Below are 22,955 nucleotides of genomic sequence, written 5' to 3'. Positions count from 1 at the left end.
TAAAATCCTAAAAATGTATGATGTGTATTTTATGTACACACATGTATATGTATACACATACATAATGTGCGTAATACGTATAATAACTGTAAAATATGAGATTATTTTATATGATTTCTATTACATTTTATATATATGTATATCTGTAACCATCCCATCTCCTTTCTTTGCTGTCAAACTTATTTAAAGAAAAAGATTGGGCCAGCCCCGTGGCTTAGTGGTTAAGTGCGCGTGCTCCGCTACTGGCGGCCCGGGTTCGGAACCCCGGGCACACACCGACCCACCGCTTCTCCGGCCATGCTGAGGCAGCGTCCCACATACAGCAGCTAGAAGGATGTGCAACCAGGACATACAACTATCTACTGGGGCTTTGGGGGAAAAAAAGGAGGAGGATCGGCAATAGATGTTAGCTCAGAGCCGGTCTTCCTCAGCAAAAAGAGGAGGATTAGCATGGATGTTAGCTCAGGGCTGATCTTCCTCACAAAAAAAGAAGAAAAAGATAAATTTGCTGGCTCTATTTTTCTCATTCATTAATTTAATCCTTCACAATTTAGATGCTGTCATTAACACTGTACTAGTGAATCTAAATTGCCAATTCTGTGGCTTCATTTCAGTTTCATTCTTGACTCACTTGTGTTTGATATTGCTGAACGCTCCTCAAAATTTTTACTTGCCTTCAGAGACCTTTTTTTCCCTTGGTGATATCCTGTTTACTTGACTGTCTCTTTATTCTTTTTCATTGCATTCTGAACATTTCTTCTTGGACAGTTTGATCCTTATCATTGGTTTTCATCTGCCATCTTTAAACTGAATACTTCTGAATATTTCTCTCTAGCTCAGATGTCTCCAGCCATTGTGTTTTCATTTGCTTGTTGGGCATGTACTTCCGTTTGGTACCCTTTACTTGGGAATATCCAAAACTGAATTCGTTGTCTACTCCACACATCTACTTAGTGTTATCTCAATGAATGAAAGTTTCTCTTAATATCTACCCAAGCTGTCCGTGACAATCTCATGTCCTTGCAACCTCATAAATATTTCTCTTTGTCCCATCAGTTCAGCGTTCTATTGCGTGCATTATTTCCTTGGCTTCTTTTTTGTTTTGCGAGAAAGATCAGCCCTGAGCTAACATCCATGCTAATCCTCCTCTTTTTTTGCTGAGGAGGACCGGCCCTGAGCTAACATCTATTGCCAATCCTCCTCCTCCTTCCCCCCCCCCCTTTTTCTCCCCAAAGCCCCAGTAGATAGTTGTATGTCATAGTAGCACATCCTTCTAGTTGCTGTATGTGGGACGCTGCCTTAGCATGGCTGGACAAGCAGTGCATTGATGCGCGCCCAGGATCTGAACCCGGGCTGCCAGTAGCGGAGCGCATGCACTTAACCGCTAAGCCACGGGGCCGGCCCCATCCTTGGCTTCTTTATTTGCCTCCTTTGTTATGATCTGGCCTCTTCCAAATCTCATATTTTTGCAAAGTATATTTATGACACAAGTCTTGTTATATAATGGAGATTTTCAGTGGTTCTTTACAGTGCTTTTCATCTTCATGGGGGCCTTTATTGTAAATGTTTTCTCATTTCTTCCAAGTTTTTCAGTCTCCTAGTTTCATTTCCTTTTTCAGCATCATGATCTTGACTAACAGTTTTCTTCTAAGCAAGCTCCCTTATCACCTGCTAGTTCCTAACCATAGGTAAGTCTTGATATTCACTCTTCATTCTTTTTTTTTTTGCTGGGAAAGATTCACCCTGAGCTAACATCTGTTGCCAATCTTCCTCTCTCTCTCTCTCTTTTTCCTTCCCAAAGCTCCAGTACATAGTTGTATATTCTAGTTGTAGGTCCTTCTAGTTCTTCTGTGTGAGCCACCACGGCAGCATGGCTACTGACAGATGAGTGGTGTGGTTCTGTGCCTGAGAACTGAACCTGGGCCACTGAAGCGGAGCATGCCAGACTTTACCCACTAGACCATCAGGGCTGGCTCCCACTCTTCATTCTTGAAGCCAGGTCCTGAATACTATTTGAGAAAACTAATAGTGCTGATTTGTACCAGAATAAATGTATGGTCTTTACTCTCTTAGCCTCTCAATATTTATTGCTCAACAATTCCATTTAGCACTTCTAAAACTTGACCACTCCGATTAAGCTTTCCACTCCACTTCTGCCACACTGTCGTTTTCAGTCTTCCTCCACAAAGAATTGCAGGCCTGTCTTCAGTGTATTTCCAAACATGTGTGGCCTCTACTGTTCTGTGTCATTTCCTCCTATCTCAGAGAAAGAAGCTTGTCCAAGGCTACTGATTTAATCTTCCATTTGATTTCATGATTCATTTCTTTCAGGTTCCTGATCTTATTCTATTGTTTCTGTTTTTTTTAGGATCTGTTAGTTTTTCTCCTTTTACCTCTTTTCTAAGATCTCAAGTCATTTTAATTTTTTTTTTAGATTTTTAAATTTTTTTTTTTATTCCAGTAACATTGGTTTATAACATAATATAAATTTCAGGTGTACATCATTAAACTTCTGTTTCTGCATAGATTACATCATGTTCACCACCCAAAGACTAATTACAGTCCATCACCACACACATGTGCTTAATCAACCCTTTCGCCCTCCTCCCTCCCTCCTTCCCTCCCTTCTGGTAACCACCAGTCCAATCTCTGTCTCTATGTGTTTGTTTTTATCTTCTACTTATGAGTGAGATCATATGGTATTTGACTTTCTCCCTCTGACTTATTTGCTCAACTTAATACCCTCAAGGTCCATCCATGTTATCACAAATGGCTGGATTTCATCGTTTCTTATGGCTGAGTAGTATTCCATTGTGGAGTAGTATTCCATTGTGTATATATACCACATCTTCTTTATTCATTTGTCCCTTGATGGGCACTTAGGTTGCTTCCTATCCTTCTCAAACTCTTCCAAAAAATTGAAGGGGAGGGGAAGCTCCTTTACTCATTCCACGAAGCCAACCTTACCCTGATAGCAAAACCAGACAAGGACAACACAAAAAAAGAAAATTACAGGCTACTGTCACTGATGAACATCATTGCAAAAGTCCTCAACAAAATACTAGCAAATTGCATACAACAATACGTTAAAAAGATACACCATGATCAGTTGGGATTTATTCCAGGGATGGTTCAACATCTGCAAATCAATCAGCGTGATACACCACATTAATAAAATGAAGAATAAAAATCACATGATCATCTCAATAGATGCAGAGAAAGCATTTGACAAGATACAGCATGCATTTATGATAAAACCTCTGAATAAAATGGGTACAGAAGGAAAGTACCTCAACATAATAAAGGCCGTATATGACCAACCCACAACTAATATCATCCTCAATGGTGAAAAACTGAAAGCTGTCCCTCTAAGAACAGGAACCAGACAAAGATGCCCACACTCACCACCTCTATTTAACATAGTACTGGAATTCCTAGCCAGAGCAGTCAAGTTGTTTTAATTTTAACCTTCTCATTCTCTCGAGCAACAAAGTCTGCTGATTTTTCCCCCTAATCTTTGCCATGATTTTGCTGAAAGCTTGTTCGGTAAATATTGTTTTGAACTCCTTGGTTCTTTGTAACTAGTTTATAACCCCACCACTACTTGAATGAATGAGTAGTGGGAGAGAATTTTGAAACCATTGAGTCTTGTGTAGATAGAACCCTAGTGAAATTGATACTTAATTCCTTAAGACAGTAGTTCTCAAACTTGATCCTGTAGAAGATAACAAGGATCTTGGATGTTTTTGATCTGATGGGTCATGAACTATACTTTGAACAAATACTGTATTAAGATATCTAGAGCCCTTAAACGTTGTTGAGCGTTAGAGAGGTGTGATAAGACCTAAGAATTAGGGAAGTCTCCCCCCCCTTCTCTGTTGAAACATCGCTTCTGTTAGGATTTTCCTTATCATCCTGGTGAAAATTTCAGTGCTACTCCCACTTCCCGTCTCCCTTAACCCTGCTTTATTTTACTTCTGAGCACTTATCACCTTCTGACAGTCTTATATAATTTACTTACTATGTTTATTTTCAATATTGAACTGTAATGAAAACTTCATTAAGAACCAAAGTGCATTTTCTGGTAGACACACAAAAGTACTTGTTGAATTGAACAGCTATTTAAGAAGATAATGTTGATTTGAAAATGTTTTGAAAGAAGTGAAGAATGCTTAGTGATTTGAATATTGTAGAATAGCTTTTACCTTAAAATGTCTAGACTATATCTGAATTTATTTCCAGAGCTTATTTATATTGATTCCAAACATAATCACAATAATTGAATAATCTTTTTTCAGTCCCAGCATCTTCTAGTTGCATGTTCTTGGCTCTTCTTTTATTACATATGAATCAAGAAATGAAATTGTGAAAAATACACACAGATATATGTCTCTTAGTTCAGTACTTGAAACAATTTGTAATCTTCAAAAACAAACTAAAGCTCGCCACCTATAGACGTTACCAGGGAGAAGCATGTTGACAGCCTGTTGTTAATTGTGCAGATTACGCTACTTTGATGACTGTCATTTGTGACCCAGTGAAACACTATCACCATGTGCCTTCCTGATAGCAAACTGGTCTTCAGTTTTTACATTGGTGTGATTTTAAAGATTTGTGTTTTCCTTTAAAAAACACATAACTTTTACAACATTATGATGTTTGGATACCTCTGGTGTTTGCTTTACCAAGTAAAATGCATTTTTGTAATTCATTCTAAAACCCACATTTTAAACATTTGTAGGCAGAGATGTTGAGTAACTGGTTTTTCTGTTTATTGAGCTGCTCTTGTCTTCTTGTTTCTCCTTTTTTTTAACCAAACTATATTAGTGTGTCTGTAAAAAGTCTGTTGTGTAAAGGCTCTAGATTTTATTGTTTAATTTTATGAAAACTTGATTTTAAGGATCTTAAGTTTTTTTGTTCAAATTCTTCCCTTCTCTTGTTGTGATAATAGGGAACATTCAAAGTAGCAGATGTTAGATATGAAAGGAAGAAATAGTGTTAAGACCTGCATTGGGTTAATGAATATTTCATAAACTTAATAGATGTTTTTCAAGCCTGATACCTTTTTAAAATTTGGCACTGCCTGATGAATGACCAGTGCATTTTTCCCCACTACTGAATAAATTCACATGTATTACCCAATGTCTTTTAATTTTTTATTTGATATTTTTTGGTCAACTATATTGAGGCGTAATTGACACAGCTGTTTTAAGTTTGTAATTCATCGAGTTTTGGCAAATAAATGCAGTCATTCACCACCTTGCAATCATAATGTAGAACAGTGGTGTCATCCACAAAAAGTTTGCTCCAGCCCACATCCCTTTACCACTTCAGATCTGTTTTCTGTCACTAGTTAGAACTTCATATAAGGCGAATCATACAGTATGTGGCGTTTTATGTTTGGCTTCTGTCACTTAGTATAATGATTTTGAAACTCTTGTATGTTCCATGTGTCAATAGTTTATTCCTTTTTATTGCTGAGTTCATTGTATAGAGGCATGTTGAAACTTTGATTTCTGAAGTTATAGTAACATTCTGATAAAATATGTCTTAAATTTTTTGTAGCAAACTGATCGAGCGAATAGATTTGAGTATTTATTAAAGCAGACAGAACTGTTTGCACATTTCATTCAACCTGCTGCTCAGAAGACTCCAACCTCACCTTTGAAAATGAAACCAGGGCGCCCACGAATAAAAAAGGATGAAAAACAGAACTTGCTATCAGTTGGCGAGTGAGTAATAGTTTGTACTTCATAGTTGAACTCAATTTATTTATTTATTTATTTATTTATTTATTTATTTATTTATTTATTTATTTATTTATTTATTTATTTAAATAATTTTATTTATTTATTTTTCCCCCAAAGCCCCAGTAGATAGTTGTATGTCATAGCTGCACATCCTTCTAGTTGCTGTATGTGGGACGCGGCCTCAGCATGGCTGGACAAGCGGTGCGTCGGTGCGCGCCCGGGATCCAAACCCGGGCTGCCAGCAGCGGAGCGCGCGCACTTAACCACTAAGCCACGGGGCCAGCCCTCAATTTATTTTTGATAATCTTCATTAGAAGCATCAAATCACTTCAATAAAAAAATTATTTTAGTGCTGTTATTTATTTGGTCCCAGTTGGCTTGGCAAGAAGAAGCCATGCATGTATAAATAAATAAAAATTATGCATAATGCCTTATATTTTATAGCATTATACAGTTTATGGATTGTAACAACCACATGGAGTAGGAAATTCAGATGTTATCCATTCTTTTGAGAGGAACAGAGGCAGAGGTTAAGCTGCCTATTTAACATCACGTAGAAGTAATTAGAATAATCCAGGCTTGAATTTAGATCTGATTTGGTGTATGCTCTAGTCTCCTGAACCACATACATGCGTTGAGGGTGTTACTTTTATCTGAAGTCTGTGCTAGTGTGTGGAATATTGTGATAATTTATGCCACGGCAGTTTGTTTAAAATTTTTGTTAGATACTTAGTTGTCTTTATATAAATAGAAGTGTCAAGTTGTATGCTACCTTTAGATGGTTGTTCAAAATGTGTAAAATAACTCTTACATGTTGAATTTATAAATTCTTTTTTAGAGTTTTTGTGCTGATTGGATAACTGAGATGTTTAATTAATAATAATTAATAGATTTAGAGCAGTCTCAACTTCTTGGAAAGATGGTATGTAATTCCCAAAGTGAAAAATGAAATGTGATCAGTAATTAAAATATGCTAGGTTATCTAAAAGAGGAAATTACAAACTGTTATCAACAATGTTAAATTTGCTACACGTTTTACAGAAACGTGGAGGTATGAGCTCTATCTTGAAGGGGTTTTCATCAGAAAGCGTAATACTTTAATTTTATTTGGAGTATTCTACTCATCCAGTATATCTTATTCTTTATCCATTGTGTATAACCAAAGTGCTTTTTTTTTAATACTTAGGAAACTTCATGAGAGAGAACTTTGCACTTCACGTGTATTTAAATTGTTCAGACTTGAGAAGTTGGCAGCTATTTAAATCGCATCCGTCTCATGCTCTGAAAATGCCAACTACTGTTAATAGACGTTGTTATGGGGTAGTCAGTATGATGTCATGAAAAGAAATACTCCTATTAAGATCCTATGAGTAAAGATATTCTGTGGTAAATATATAGTGAATTGTTCAGCTTGATCTTATTAGTGTTATTGGGGAAAAGGAGTCTCGGTTAACAATTTCTTCTCTACCCTTCAAACCATCTTAAATGGAAAGTTAACTTATGTAAAGTAATTAGGGTGATGGTACTATACTTGAGTATAGGGACGTACAGCCTTTATTTTCCATGCCGTTATCCACAGTTATATTCAGTGATGCCTCAGTTTGAAGTAATACAGAACACTCCAGCCTTTATCTTCAGTTTCACGACCATAATAATCAGCCATCTTGAAAATATATTGTGAAGGAGATTTTATTAAAAAAAAAGGCAACCAAGTTCAAGTTCTCTCCTAGTTTATGGAGAATAAATTGGGGTTGGGGGTGGATCTTTGCACTAAGTTTCGTAGGGTTAGAATGCAGAGAAATACAAGAAATAACACGCTGAGACATTCTGATTAGAAGCATATAAAACAAGCAAGAAGATCCTTGCATATTTATTACATTGGGTTGAATTTCTGAGGAATGCTTCTCTGTCTGGGAAGGATGATTGTCCTCTTCCATCAACCATGTAGTTGTGGTAGAAGTCAAGCTATAAATTAAAGATTATTTATTTATTTATTTATTTATTTTTCCCCCAAAGCCCCAGCAGATAGTTGTCTGTCATAGCTGCACATCCTTCTAGTTGCCGTATGTGGGACGCGGCCCCAGCATGGCCAGAGGAGCGGTGCGTCGGTGCGCACCCGGGATCCGAACCCGGGCCGCCGGCAGCACAGTGCGTGCACTTAACCCCCAAGCCATGGGGCCGGCCCTTTTTTTTTTTTAAAGATTTTATTTATTTATTTTTCCCCCCAAAGCCCCAGTAGATAGTTGTATGTCATAGCTGGACATCCTTCTAGTTGCTATATGTGGGACACGGCCTCAGCATGGCCAGAGAAGCGGTGCGTCGGTGCACGACCGGGATCCGAACCCGCGCCGCCAGCAGCGGAGCGCGCGCACTTAACCGCTAAGCCACAGGGCCGGCCCCTCAAGCTATAAATTAGATTTAGAGATCACAAGAGTGGCATAATCTACTGTTTTTTAATTTAAATGAAGTATTTGTTGACTGTATGAAGGTATAAAATTGGAAGCTTCAGAATTGGGGAGTAAGTAGTTGAAGTAACTTGAGCCCTTTAGAGATTAAGAAATCTGGCAATATTATAAACTTCAGAAAATTAGTTTTTAAGGGGATGTATCTGACTCTTGGGATGTAGAATCTGAGCATGTGTATCTAAAAAGCTTTGAAGAATTCTGATGAATCTCTGGTTAAGAGTCATTGCTTAAGCCCTAAGTCTGTTCTGCATATTCTGCAGCTTTTGGTGAAGGTTGCAGTTTTTAAAATGTGATTTCAGGAACTACTTTTTTTCCTGACAAAAATGCTTAAAAAGGTAACTTTAAAATACAAATTATGAGATTTTTCTGACAGCGTATTTCCTTGAAATTAGATATAACATTTAATCACATTTAACTTTTATCAGGTTCTGGTTAACCTAAGGTATTACTCTATTTCTAATTGTATGTATGTTTTAGAAAGCTATGTAAAACATTTCAGGTTTAAATTTACTAATAATTTTTACTGTTTACTTTTTTTATTATTAATTTAGATGCCTGTTAAAAAATTATTATTGTGGAGTCTTGGTCAGCCACTTGAGTGTTACATTGAAATAGTAGCTGGTAGTTAAATTTAAAGCCAAAACTCAAATCAGTTGGTTTTATTTTAAACTTGACAGCTACCGACACCGTCGAACAGAGCAAGAGGAGGATGAAGAACTATTAACAGAAAGCTCCAAAGCAACCAATGTTTGCACTCGATTTGAAGACTCTCCATCATGTACGTTATACGTATTTAATTACTTGATTTTTAAAAAATCCCCTTTTGAGGCATCCTTTGGTTAATGTTTTGGATGTCTTGGCTATAATTTATAAAGGAACTTTTTGGTTGTCTTTTGAAATTTGTTGATTGTGAAATATACTTCAAATTTTTTTGATGCAAATGTGAGTATATTAGTATAATGGTGTATTTCAGAGGGGTATAAGATGCCAGTGTGTTTGCTTATTGTTGCCTGAATGTATACGTAAAACTAGGAGTGGTTTTTACCTTTTTCTTTGCCCTAGCTAAGAAAACTAATGTGTAAAAAGAAGGTACTTCATGAAGACTTTTACTTACTCATCTCCTGATTTTGTATTAATTTGTTTTAAATTTTTTTCTGAAATGTATTTGTTATTAATGGTTTTCCAGAATAAAACATGGTTAACCAGGTTTACGTTTTACCTATATATTATCTTGTTTGGTGGCACATTTGTCTTTAATAAAGCCTAGCATTTTTTCCTCAGCCTCCTCCTCCTCTCTCATTTGATGACCAGTTTGTGTGGTCTTGGTGGTTGTGAACAACAAACAAATTTATAAAGGTCAATATGGGATATAAAATTTAGATTTGTTATTTAATTATCTGTAATCTTTAACTCTTAGCATACTGAGCTTCAGGCAGGACAGGACCTGATTAGAAATTCAGCAATCTACTTAATGTGTGTACTTTCAGATTTTTTTCTTTGGCTGTAGAGGACCCAGTTTCCATCTCTTTTCGTAAAGCTAGAGGCCAGAGCCAGATGGATGGTATAAGGGGGAAAGGAAATTTCAATTATTTGGGTTATCTCTTTCTCATGTTCTTACATTGTAATTAGTTTTCCCCAGCATTGGTTAGCTTTTCATTTTAAAGCAGTGTGTTCAAAAGGGAATGAGGTGCAGAATGTACGTATTAAAAAAAAGTCAGGTGACTGTGATGCATATACTTAGTAATTATTCTGGGGTGGGAACTATGTAGTAAAGCATGAAAGAGATATTGTCTCTCTTTATAGGACCTATTGGAAAAGTAACTTACGAGAGTAAAGGAAAACACAGTTTATTTCCTCTATTTTCCCTTTGTTAGGAGGAAAACAAAACCTCCAGAGAACCTCTATTTGGGTCATCATGGAAAGTGAAAAACACTTGGTTAGAAACACTTGTGATAAAATTAAAAAACGAAATGAAGAGGCTAAAGAGTCTCTAGGACCAGTATATAGGTAACATAGGAACTGAGTGACTAGGGTCAGTACTGTGATGCCTGCAGTCATGTTTCCTGCACTTGGTTATCTTCCATATCCATCTGCTCCTTCTCCCCTCCAGACCACAGCAGCTATCTCGGGTGACTTGGAACTTGGAAAATTCCCTTTCTTAAAACCTAGTAAAGAAAGTAAAGTTGGAGTAAACATGTGTAGGCCCAAGTTGCACCTCTGAGTAGCAGAGGAAGGGGACTGCCTGCCTGTATTTCTTTTTTTTAAAATGTGCATTGTGTTTTGTCTTTTGTTCTTAGATGTAAAATGGGGTAAACTGAGAGATTATCAGGTCCGAGGATTAAATTGGCTCATTTCTTTGTATGAGAATGGCATCAATGGTATCCTTGCAGATGAAATGGTATGTGTTTGGTAGTTTTTTAGAATACCATTTTTTGTAATTTAAGATATTTTATACCATTAAATTTATAAAAAGTTGACAGTATTAACATAAAGTTTTTGTTGATTACAGTCTAGAACTGTTAGCAAACATCCTCTGTCAAACTGGTATAAGCAGCTTGCTTTAGTTGCATAAGCAGGGTCTATACTTAATTGCGAGGAATTATTTTCTATGAAAGTATAATAAATTTAATAATAATACATTTTGAGAAACATGCTTTTGCTTGACTTTTGTAATATAATGATTTGGCCATTTCCCCCCACTTCTATAAAACACAAGAGGGATCAATTGAATGTTTGATTTATCATCAGTATTTTCTCCAGGGTGGTAGCTTGTATATAGTTCCATCTCATAAAACATTTTATCTCTTGTTTACCACTTACTAGTTATGTAGTGAATGTTTAAAAAAGTTTTCCATATAGCTATAGTGCTAAGACAATTATTTGGAGAAAATATGGAGTCAGAAGAAATGGGTCTCAGTTCTAGCTCTGCTGGGTAACTTTGGGAAGGTGACTTAAACTTCTGGGCCTTATGGGGATGGTAATAGTACCGCCTTCATAGACTTGTGAAGATTAAATGACATATTTATAAACTTGACACGTATCAATTTCTTGCCATTATAGCTGTTATAAACACATAGCTTTTCTTTTAAATGTTCTTATATATGTCAGGAAGTATAAACATGGAAGTCTGTTTTTTGTGTTTGTTTCAGTGCTTTGTGGTTATTTTTTCAGGGGCTAGGAAAGACTCTTCAAACAATTTCTCTTCTTGGGTACATGAAACACTATAGAAACATTCCTGGTCCCCATATGGTTTTGGTTCCTAAGTCTACATTACACAACTGGATGAGTGAATTCAAGAGATGGGTACCAACACTTAGATCTGTTTGTTTGATAGGCGATAAAGAACAAAGAGTAAGTTGCTTGTATTTTGTTATATTTTTGATATTAAAAGAATTTGAATTTAGGTTTGGGGGAGGGGGATAGCGAGAGAAGGGATAAAACAGGAGGAGTCCAATAATAAACTTGGTCTTCACAAATGAGTAATTTACAGATTCATTACAGATGAAGTAAGTTTGTCTTGGTGGTTAAGAATCATACTGGGGGAAAGGAGCTGTAGACTGTAGAAAGCTGTAAGAATATAGTTTGGTTCTGCTTTTGGGAGTGGATGTATAAAATCAAAGGCTGTGTTCTCATTCTAGAAGCATTTTCTTGTTTTTAAAAGTTTTGAGTGCAAGTGGTTGGAAATGTAAGGAGCCAGATTTTTAGATTGATATATATAATGATAATAGTGATAGAATAGTAGTTTTTAAAGATGCACTGAATCAATTATAGTAATTTGGTGAGTTGGTATGATATCGATGGAAATAAGTTAAAATGTTGATCAGTTGATACATCCTTTTTAGAAGAAGAAATGGAAATAATGACACTGTTAAGAATATAAGGTTCAGATTTAAAAATTTACTCAGACTATATTGAAGGATTATGTACTTAATTTTATTTTCCTTTCCTTAGGCTATCGGTAATGATTCTAGATTTCTTTTCTCCCTTTATAGATACTTCGGGTATTTTAAGTTACCAAATTGCTTTTTACGTTTTGGAGCCCAATTATTTAATCACTTTTTGCTTTAGTTCTTCACTCTGAAAAATGAGAATAATAATAGCAATGTCTTAATACCTCTATAAACGTGAATGAAAATGCTTACTGCAAACTATCTTTCAGTCCTCTGTCTTTATGTCAGAAACCCCGCTCTCTTTTGTCTAAACCTGACTTCTAAGAAGTTCAGCACTTAGAGGAGTTGAAGAAAGAAGACGTTTTAAGAGTTAGTCTATTGAGTTTTGCACTGATTAATTTTTCAGTTATGTTTTACTAGACGGCTCTGACACTTAAATGATTAATGAAGTTACTTTGAGCTTGTTCTAGATGCTTGCATTCTATAGATGACTCTATCCCTTTTTAATATTCCCACCCCCTTTATCTATGGTTTTACTTTCCACCGTTTCAGTTAAACCGAGGTCGAGAAGCAGATGATCCTCCTTCTGACGTATTGTCAGAAGGTCAGTAGTAGCCTAACGCTGCGTCACAATGCCTACGTCATTCACCTCACGTCATCTCATCGCGTAGGCATTTTATCATTTCGCATCACCATGAGAAGGCTATGTATAGTACATTAAGATATTTTGAGAGACCACATTCACATGGCTTTTATTACAGTGTATTGTTATAACCGTTCTATTTTATTAGTTATTGTTGTTCATCTCTGACTGTGCCTAATTTATAAATTAAACTTTATCATAGGTATCTATATAGGAGAAAACATAGTATGTATAGGGTTTGGTATTATCTGTGATTTTAGGCGTCCACTGAGGGGTCTTGAAACGTATCCCCCATGGATAAGGAGGGACTACTATATTAGATTACTTGTCATCACTAAATTTAATGTGTAGTTTATTTCTGCATAATGTAATTTTTTTTCTCTTGCTACACAGGCTGCTTTCGTCAGAGACGTTTTATTACCAGGAGAATGGGATGTATGTGTAACATCTTATGAAATGCTTATTAAAGAGAAGTCTGTTTTCAAAAAATTTAATTGGAGGTACTTAGTTATAGATGAAGCTCACAGGATCAAAAATGAAAAATCTAAGGTAATTTGTTATTTATATATGAAAATCATTTGTGCCTTCATTAGAATTTGATCAATGTGTAGAATATGCTAATGATGAATTTGGTTTTTTCAGTTGTCAGAAATAGTGAGGGAATTCAAGACTACAAATAGACTATTATTAACTGGAACACCTCTTCAAAACAACTTGCATGAGCTCTGGTCACTTCTTAATTTTTTGTTGCCAGATGTCTTTAATTCAGCTGATGTAAGTATTTCTTACTGTTTTCTGGTTGGAATAATAACATTTTTGTTTCATGCTATACATTTTTGTGATAGAATTGGCTTGCCTTTCAAAGCATTGCTTGAGATAATCATTAATTTTTCATGCTTTTAGGCCGTTAGTGCGGTGTAACCTACTAAGTTTTTTATGCATCCTCAGAGTTTACTTTGGTGCCTTTTGATTTCAGTCTCCTTTTATAAATCATTGTTTTCTCTGTATGGAATGTCATAGATTCACATTCCTGTTTCATGGTCATGTTGGGCTTGACTTTGTTTCAGTGGCTGTAGGTGGACTGCTTATGTTCTTAAGGTGCTGCTCAGGGTATTCCCCGATTGAATTTACGTACTTCACGTGGCTTGTGTTTTAAGTCCAAGGTGGTGTCTCCCCAAGATGGCCTTCAAATTTGGTGAAATCTGGCTAGTCATTTTTTTTATGGTCTAATAAACATAGAACCTAACCTTTACCTTTAGTAAATGATATGTAGTGATAGAAATTGTTAATTAGCTATTTGAACTGTCGGTTGTACCTAGGAACATAATACATATGTCAAGAGTCTATGCTATTAGTAATTTCAGTTTTTTGCTGGACCAGGGTTCGTTTTTGAACCTTTGTTCCCATGGCTAGAGAGAAAGAAGGAGAGTGTGAGTGAGTCTGTGGCTTTGGAGAGCTTTACATTAGTACGTTTGTTCAAGTAAGTTCTAAAAGGTGTTTATTTTGATTTGTTGTGTTAAGGGTCATTTTAAAAGAATAGAGAAATTTGTGTTCTCCAAAGATATTTAAGCAGTCTCAGAAAGCTACTTTAGTTCTGCTTTTATGTATTTTGATGTTTTTGAGATAATTTTTTTTCTTACTGTATTGACACTTTCATTTGTTTAATGATCTCTTAAAGCTTTGTTTTAGTTAACACAATGAATTCTAAGATTATGTTTACTAACAAAGCAAATATACAATAAATATGCTCAAGAAGTAAGGATAGGGAAACTATCCTTGTTCAAATTGTACCCAAATACTAATGAAATGCTGGTAATCTTAATTTCACTTTTAGTAAGTTTAATTAAAATGGATATTGCTCTGAAATCTTGTATTTGAGTAGTCTGAGTGGCCTAGTGAACAAGTTGCAAAGTGGTTTTAAGTTTTAAGCTTTTCTGAAACTGAGGAAGCATATTAATTTTCTAATTCTATAAAACTTACTTTTCAGCTGTTTTCTTTTCACTCTGAAACTTGTCATCTTGATGTTTTTGAGAAAAATGTTTAGGAAGTAATATGATTCTCAAACTAGTTCTAAAATTGTTAACAATGACACATAGGAAAAATAGGGGATTGAATTAAGTGATTTTTGTGGTTCACAACTCAAATATTAAACTAATTCTAGAAATCATTATATTTGGCATAATAGGGTATTTGTAGTTAATATTATCTCTGATCTTAATATATTTTTTTGTTCGTTAATCTAGGACTTTGATTCCTGGTTTGACACAAATAATTGCCTTGGGGATCAAAAACTAGTTGAGAGGCTTCATATGGTAAGTATTTTGGAGTAGGGTTAAAGCATATTTCTAATGGGAAAAATGATAGAGGGTTCAATTAGTGGATTATTTTTCTGTTAAAAAAGCATAGTAGCTTTAGAATCAGATCTGTTGGAATCCTGCCACTTAACTGTTTAATCTTATAATGGGGGGAGCGGGTGATATACGGTGGTTTTAGTGTTAGAACCTCTGGTGGAATCCTAACTTAATGAAGGAAAAAAGTAATCCCTTAGGGTTAAAAACAAGAACAGTAGGGGAAGTAAGAATTGCATAAGGACTAATATAGACAAGTTTTCAAAGCTTAGTTCCATTTACGATCCGTAGAAGAATCTAACAGGGGCCGGCCCCGTGGCTTAGCGGTTAAGTGCTCGCGCTCCGCTGCTGGCGGCCCGGGTTCGGATCCTGGGCGCGCACCGACACACCACTTCTCCGGCTATGCTGAGGCCGCGTCCCACATACAGCAACTAGAAGGATGTGCAGCTGTGACATACAACTATGTACTGGGGCTTTGGGGGGAAAAAAATAAATAAATAAAATCTTAAAAAAAAAAAAAAATCTAACAGATTCGGTTCTGAAAGGCTAAAAGTTCATCTGTTGTTCTTAAATCCAGTGACTGTGTATAAGTAACAGCTAATTTAGTGCATTGTGAGCAGAGTTGATATGTTTTTGCTGTGATATATGGGTTTGTTCCTTTCTGTGAAGATTCACAAGTAAAAGTTGGTTGGTAGATAGAGAAATTTCTCTAACAGACCACAGATTAAGATAACCTGACCAGCAAGATAAAGCCAGACCCTGGAAGCATGACATATAAGGCCTTTCATGACTCAGCTCAGCGTTTCTCATTTTCTGTTGACATTTCAGTCTAGATAGTTTTAGGAGGACAGGGAAGTTGGTTTTCTTGTTTAACAGCATCCTTGACATTCTACTCACTAGAGGCCAGTAGTATGCCCCCATTTGTGACCACCAAAAATGTTTCTAGGCGTTACAAATGTTCCCCTGGGGGGCAGAATCGCCCCCTGCCCCCCCAACAATTTAACCTAACATTCTATAGCTTCTATTTCACTTCTTGTATCAAGCTTTAATTTGTTAGAATTGCTGATCCTGCTGTCAGTTTTCTGTAAACACTGCTACTTCCAGTCTCTTTGTCCTTGGTTATATTTTCTACCACATATAGTATCCCCTGTCCTGCCCTCTTTTCTAATACCTAGTCCAAAGCTCAGTGGTGATGTTACCTTCTCCACTCAATACCCAAGATGAGGCCAGCCTAGACACTTTACCCCATCTTTAATAATCTTGGCATTCTAACATTATCGGACTTTGCACAGAGTATTGAAATGATTAATTTACAAGTGTTTTTCCTGCTACATTGTAAACACAAAGACAGGAAACATGTTAAGTCTTTGTATCCCTAGCACAGTGCTGGGCTCATAGTGGATATCTGAACAGGGGAAAAAAAGTTAAGTTTGTAAATGTTCAAGTTTTTATTCCTATATAAATTAATTATAAAGTGCTTTAAAATTCTTACATACTGAAATTTTGTTAAATATTTGAAGGTGATCTCCTAGACAATTATATTTAAGTTTAATGGCATTTAAGCATGTAAGCACTCAATTTAGATTAACTTATTTGAAAGATTTTGGAGTGTATATGTAGACTGTGCTTTAATAAATATGTTGGTACGTGTAGGTAAAGCAGACCAAAACAACCCACACAACAGAATCAACCAGTTTTGGCATCTGTTTATTTTGTTCAGGGAGTAGTATGAAGATGCTTATCAAATCAGAGAGAAGAGGTCTGGTAGCTACCTTCCTATAGTCTGTCTTGAAATTCCCACCACAGCTCCTGTGGTCTAATGGAAGAGGATATTTGGAATCAGCATGGGTATATTTAGGAATGAGATAATTCTTAGTTGATGTATCAGTTTTGCAAACCCGCCCCCCAAAAAAACTTTAGTAGTATATATTTTAATAACCTCAGAGTTTATGGATTGGCTGAGTGGTTTCTATGCTGGTTTTAGCTGGATTCATCCAGTTGCGTTAACCTGGACAGTTCTGGAAGAGGACCAGTGGGGCTGAAGGTCTTCACTCACATGTCTGACAGTTGGTGCGGGCTACCAGCTAGAGCTATACTATGTCCTTACATGATGATATTAGAGAAGTGTTGCCAGTTATTTTTCTCACCAATTTTTGATTTGTTTTGTGATGATCATATTTTTATATGCTAGTGTAACTAGAACAAAGGAAGATACGAATAAAGGGATATCTTTATCTTTAGTTTTATAAGTATTTTACAGTTTATTATGAAAATGAATGAACTACTACATACCACATGGATCTATCTCACAAACATAATGTTGAATAAAAGAAACCAGACATAAATGGGCATATACTGTATGAATCTTATGTATAGAAAAATAACAGGCAAAACTAATCTATGATAAAATGTAAGAATATTGCTTACCCTTGGGGAGGAAAGGGGAATTAAAATGTTCCCCTGGGTTACAAGAAGTTAAAGAAGGTTACAAGAAGGATTTCTGGGGTGTTCTATTTATCTAGGTGATGGTTACGTGGGTGTGTTTACTTGATTAAAATTTATTGAACTATATACTCATGATTTGTATCCTTATGGTCTACTTTCATAAGAAAAAGTAAGTTTAAAAACTGTAACCGAAAAGGCATCTTAATGTGGACCTAGCCATTTCTTAAGTTATGTGAGTCTACATGCAAGTAACTAGTTTTAAACCTGAAAGGCAGTGAATGTTGAAAACATCATCTTTACAATTTACTATTATTTTCAGTATTTTATGACAGTATAGCAAGTATATACTCATTATATATGTTGAATAAATAATGGTCTTTTATTATTATCCTTCAGGAACTCAGTAATAATAAATTATTATATATTTGGAAGGGAGAAGTCCTAAAAATCACTTGATATTCAAGCAGATAAATTTCTTTTCCATGTGTTTAATAGACAATTTTGGGATCCTGAAATAATACTTAGATTACAGATAAGGTTGTCTCCGTTTCTTTTTGCTGTTTTAAGGTTTTGCGTCCATTCCTCCTTCGTCGAATTAAGGCTGATGTTGAAAAGAGTTTGCCTCCAAAGAAGGAAGTGAAAATCTATGTGGGTCTTAGCAAAATGCAGAGGGAATGGTATGTGTTCTGAGATGTTTTTGAAATCACTATTGATTCTTCACTAACTTTCATTTGTATTTTGTTTTCCTAATTTGCATCTTCAAGGAATTCCTGTTTGCTGGGTTGAACTCAGCCTGAACAGTTTTCTGGTCCTATAGTGTAGGGCTTGCTAATCAAATTTGTGATACGAAGTCTTGAAACTATTTGATGACAGCATCAGGGTGGGAGGTTTATGAATCCAAAAATTAAACTTGGCATTTAATTAAACAGGGATACATATAAAGCCCTCTACTTGGGTTTTTAAAAAAGAAGGTATGGTGGCACAGATGTGAGACATGAATAACTGGGTGGTTCGTAAATACTGGTTCATGGATTAGTGCTGTTTTTGATGAAGTTGGAGATTGTAGAGATATGAGAAAACTTAAGTGCTTTCTTTTACCCCATAAAGTTACATTTATTTAATCTAAAAGACTCCGTTCTGAGTTGTTTTATTTTAGGCAGGATAAAATGTCTTTTTGTGAAATGGTGGTGATGATACATGGTAGCTATTTTTTTTTTTTAAGTTACTTATTTGTGTATTTTTTTGCTGAGGAAGATTCGCCCTGAGCCAACATCTGTTGCCAGTCTTCCCCTTTTTTTGCTTGAGGAAGATTAGCCCTGAGCTAACGTCTTTGCCAGTCTTCCTGTATTTTGTACATGGGTCACTGCCACAGCATGGCTGACGAGTCGTGTAGGTCTGTGCCTGAGGTCTGAACCCACGAATCTGGGCCACCGAAGTGGAGCGCCCCGACTCTACCCACTATGCCTTGGGGCTGGCCCCCATGGTAGCTATTTTTAAACACTCGTATAGGGCAAAATAAAAAAGTTAAAAACGTTATGTTTCTTTTATCTTTTTCATTTTTTTTAAAAGTTTTATGAATGTATGAAATCCAGAAGGCTAGAAACAACTGATTTAGTGTTTAATTTTTATTTTTTGTATATAGAAAGCTCAACATGAATCAACAATGTGAAGTGGCCGCAGAAAAAGATAACTGTTACCTTAGCATATAATATAAGTGTAGTGTTCAAAGGAGGGAGATAAATAGCCACCCTGTTCTTTACTGGTTACGCCACATCTCAAGTGTATTCAGTTCCATAACTGATAATGATAAATATTTACAAGGGGCTGGAGTTGTTCGTAACAGGACAGAAAAGATGTAATGTAAAGAAACGGGCATGTTATCTGGAAAGAGAGGACCACTGTGGAAGATAGGCATCCTAAATGTCCTCAGAACTTTTGAAAGGCTTTTATAGGGTAGCAAAGATATTAGGCTTGTCTTGTATGGCTCTAAAGTACAGAACTAAGACATGAGTCAGTACTAAGGGAAGACAGATGTTTTTAGTTAAACATATTAGTGAACTTTATATTAGTCTGAATTTTGATGGAAAGGTCTGCCTCGAATATTTTGTGGCCCATAATTGGAGTCGTTAAGCATAGATTGCTTAGATTATTCAAGTTATTTTGTTCAGAGGATTCAAGGTGCTGAGATTTTGGTACTTAGATTGTTACTTCCTGCAGGATAATATCTAAATTCTTAGTATACACGCAAGACTTTTTGCAGTTCAACCTTAGGCTATGGCTGTAGCTTCATTGCCCTCCTATCTCCCCCCAGCTCCCATGTACTTTTACTTATATTTAAATCACATTGTATTCATCCTATTCTCATCATCCTGCCTTACCCTCTCATGATTCTTCCTCTCTTCTTAGGTCTTAATGTTCTTACCCAGACACTACACTAGCTACACTGAATAGTTATTGAATAGTGGCACTTTTCTGTTGGAAAAGGCTACAAATTAAAACTATGTTTAAAACTTAACATTTTAAGTTTTGCTTAATTACTTAAAAATGTATCATATTGCTTTGTTTGAATTCATCCCAAGGAGACGATTTTATACTGTTTTGGGCCTCAAGGCCCAAAGCATAACGGTGAACATTAGAACACTGGGGGCAATAAAGAGAAATAGAAGAAAAAAGGAAGGTTATAGATAGTAAACTCCTAACTACCCCTTACAAGTTGGTGGGTTGTTTTTTTACAGGTATTTGGGTTGAGATGGGGAAGGAGATTAAGTATGTAAAGTGGCAGGGACTGGTGAAGGAACCCTTGAGCTGTCTTAAAATATTTTTCTTGTCAATAGGTATACTCGGATATTAATGAAGGATATAGATATACTAAACTCTGCAGGGAAGATGGACAAAATGAGGTTATTGAACATCCTGATGCAGTTGAGGAAATGCTGTAATCATCCGTACCTATTTGATGGAGCTGAACCTGGTCCACCTTATACGACAGATATGCATCTAGTTACCAACAGTGGCAAAATGGTGGTGTTAGACAAGCTGCTCCCTAAATTAAAAGAACAAGGTATCTGTGTTAATGGTATTAAATTGAGAAGTAATGAAAACTGTTTAAAAATTCTGTTGTTAAAATGAGGGAGTGCTACGTTTTGAAATAACTATTCTGGCGCTCGATAAAGTTGAGGTGTGGGACATTAAAAAACTTGATCCATTATCTGAGCTCTATCTCTCCTCTCTCCCCCTGCAATTTTAGGCCTTAAATCTTTTAGAAAGTGGTCAGTAGTTAGGGCAGCCACACTCCCTGGATTTTGGGAGAGAGTTCTTATTTTATATATGTTTTCCTAGAAATCTGTGTCAGGGTTTTTTTAATAAGATGCCAAGAATGTTCTTCCTACCCATACACAGATCCCAGATCCTTTGGTAGATAGTGGTGGTGTGTTTCATAGTATTGTTTTTCAATTATTTATGTGGATTTTTTAATTAAACATTATGTGCATGTACCCAAAGCAATTTTATTTATGACATGCTGACTTTTTATATGAAAATCAGTATGTCTGTGGTATGTGTACAGACTTATTTAAATTACATGAATGTAGAGCGAACTTAATATGAAGCCAGCTTCAACAATTACGAACTCATGGCAAAACTTGTTTTCATCTATACCATAACTTCTTTCTTCCTCCCAGATTGTTTTGAAGCAAATCCCAGACATCAAGGCATTTTACACACAAATGACTCATTCTGTAATATGAAGTATACAGTCAGATTTCAAATTTCTCCATTTGTGTTTCTCTGTATCTTTTGATACGAATGACAGTTGTACCAGTAGATGAATCTCCTGTAGGATACTGACTATCAAAAATATCGTAAGATGGGGCCAGCCCAGTGGCGCAGTGGTTAAGTGCGCATGCTCTGCTTCGGTGGCCCGGGGTTTGCAGGTTTGGATCCCAGGAGCCCACCGATGCACTGCTTGTCAAGCCATGCTGTGGCGGCGTCCCGTATAAAGTAGAGGAAGATGGGCATGGATGTTAGCCCAGGACCAATCTTCATCAGCAAAAAGAGGAGGATTGGCATGGATCTTAGCTCAGGGCTAGTCTTCCTCACCAAAAAAAAAAAATCGTAAGAGTTGTCAGTGAATTGGTTTACTTTTTTCTTGTTCCTTTTGTGCCTTTTTGTGGAAATATATTTTCTAAAATGCTTTCCTTGGAAGCTAAGTAATTAAAGGAATTGAATTGATGGGGAGGAGTGGCGAGAACTTGGTAGAAATACTCAGATATTAATGAAAGCTATATTAAACTCTGCAGGGAACATGGAGACTTTTGAACATTCTTATGCATTTGGGGTATGGGAACGTGGGACAACAGCAGATTATCAGCCTCAGCTTCCAAGACAAGATAATTTCATAGTCATTGTTTTTCATAATGATCCCTTTGTCTTCATACATTCTTTTGAAGGCATTGTGCAGCTGGCTGGAAGGCAGTTGAATAATTTGAATCATGTCATAAGTGAAGGGCAATCAGTGTAGATGTGAGGCACACCTTTATGATCTTTCAGTCTGGAATGGTCTTCAGAACTAGAATGATACCCCAGGGTGTTGGGTGTGTGTTGGAGGATGGAATGTTATTTTTAAATGTATGTGGGATAAAAAGATGATTGTCTCAGCCTTTGGGATGGCAAGACCTTCCAGGCCAGAGGCAAATACCCTTTTCTGTTTACCTTAGTGTGTTGTACAAATATTACCCATTTCTATTTGTGCCATGATGTGGGGCATAACTGATTTGGATAATAAATAATGTACAGTTTATTTCTTATAACCAACTAGGTAACTTGTAATTAAGGGGTGATTGGTTAGTCTTAGTTTTGGTTGGCCTTAAAGTTTTAAATAAATTATTTTTACTTTGAATCTTCTGATAATGGGCTATTTTATTCACCTATAGGTTCACGAGTACTAATCTTTAGTCAGATGACGAGAGTATTGGATATTTTGGAAGATTATTGCATGTGGAGAAATTATGAATACTGCAGATTGGATGGGCAGACACCGCATGATGAGAGACAAGTGAGTAAAATGTGAGGAGGGGAGGTAAAAAATCATCAGATTAAATAGTTTTCTGACATTTGTTTTAATTTATGTCCATAGGAGTCCATCAATGCATACAATGAACCAAACAGCACGAAGTTTGTGTTTATGTTAAGCACACGTGCTGGTGGTTTGGGCATCAATCTTGCTACTGCTGATGTAGTAATTTTGTATGATTCAGATTGGAATCCCCAAGTAGATCTCCAGGCTATGGTAAGAGATAACAAATAAATATATTCTGTGCTTAATAGATGTGTTAGAGTAAGCTAATAAACAATCTACAAACGTCAGTGACTTTACCTAGTAGAATTTTATTTTTCTCTGACCTAGTAGTTCATTG

At 36.1% G+C, this 22,955-nt stretch overlaps 1 protein-coding gene across 1 annotated transcript in view; it reads left to right on the top strand.

The window, feature by feature from the left end:
* SMARCA5 (SNF2 related chromatin remodeling ATPase 5) overlaps positions 1–22,955 on the top strand; it is a 41,858-nt gene that overhangs the window by 4,891 nt on the left and 14,012 nt on the right. The window contains exons 3-13 of the mRNA XM_087437575.1: positions 5,566–5,732; positions 8,893–8,993; positions 10,513–10,613; positions 11,387–11,566; positions 13,142–13,297; positions 13,391–13,522; positions 14,992–15,060; positions 18,109–18,218; positions 20,376–20,602; positions 22,473–22,594; positions 22,676–22,828. Of these exons, the coding sequence (XP_087293701.1) occupies positions 5,566–5,732; positions 8,893–8,993; positions 10,513–10,613; positions 11,387–11,566; positions 13,142–13,297; positions 13,391–13,522; positions 14,992–15,060; positions 18,109–18,218; positions 20,376–20,602; positions 22,473–22,594; positions 22,676–22,828 (1,518 nt within the window). The remainder of the gene's footprint in view (positions 1–5,565; positions 5,733–8,892; positions 8,994–10,512; positions 10,614–11,386; positions 11,567–13,141; positions 13,298–13,390; positions 13,523–14,991; positions 15,061–18,108; positions 18,219–20,375; positions 20,603–22,472; positions 22,595–22,675; positions 22,829–22,955) is intronic.

Source organism: Ceratotherium simum, chromosome 12, assembly GCF_057802395.1.
Source record: "Ceratotherium simum simum isolate JZ-2026a chromosome 12, ASM5780239v1, whole genome shotgun sequence".
NCBI classification, from domain to species: domain Eukaryota; kingdom Metazoa; phylum Chordata; class Mammalia; order Perissodactyla; family Rhinocerotidae; genus Ceratotherium; species Ceratotherium simum.
This window is presented reverse-complemented; position numbering and strand designations above follow the sequence as displayed.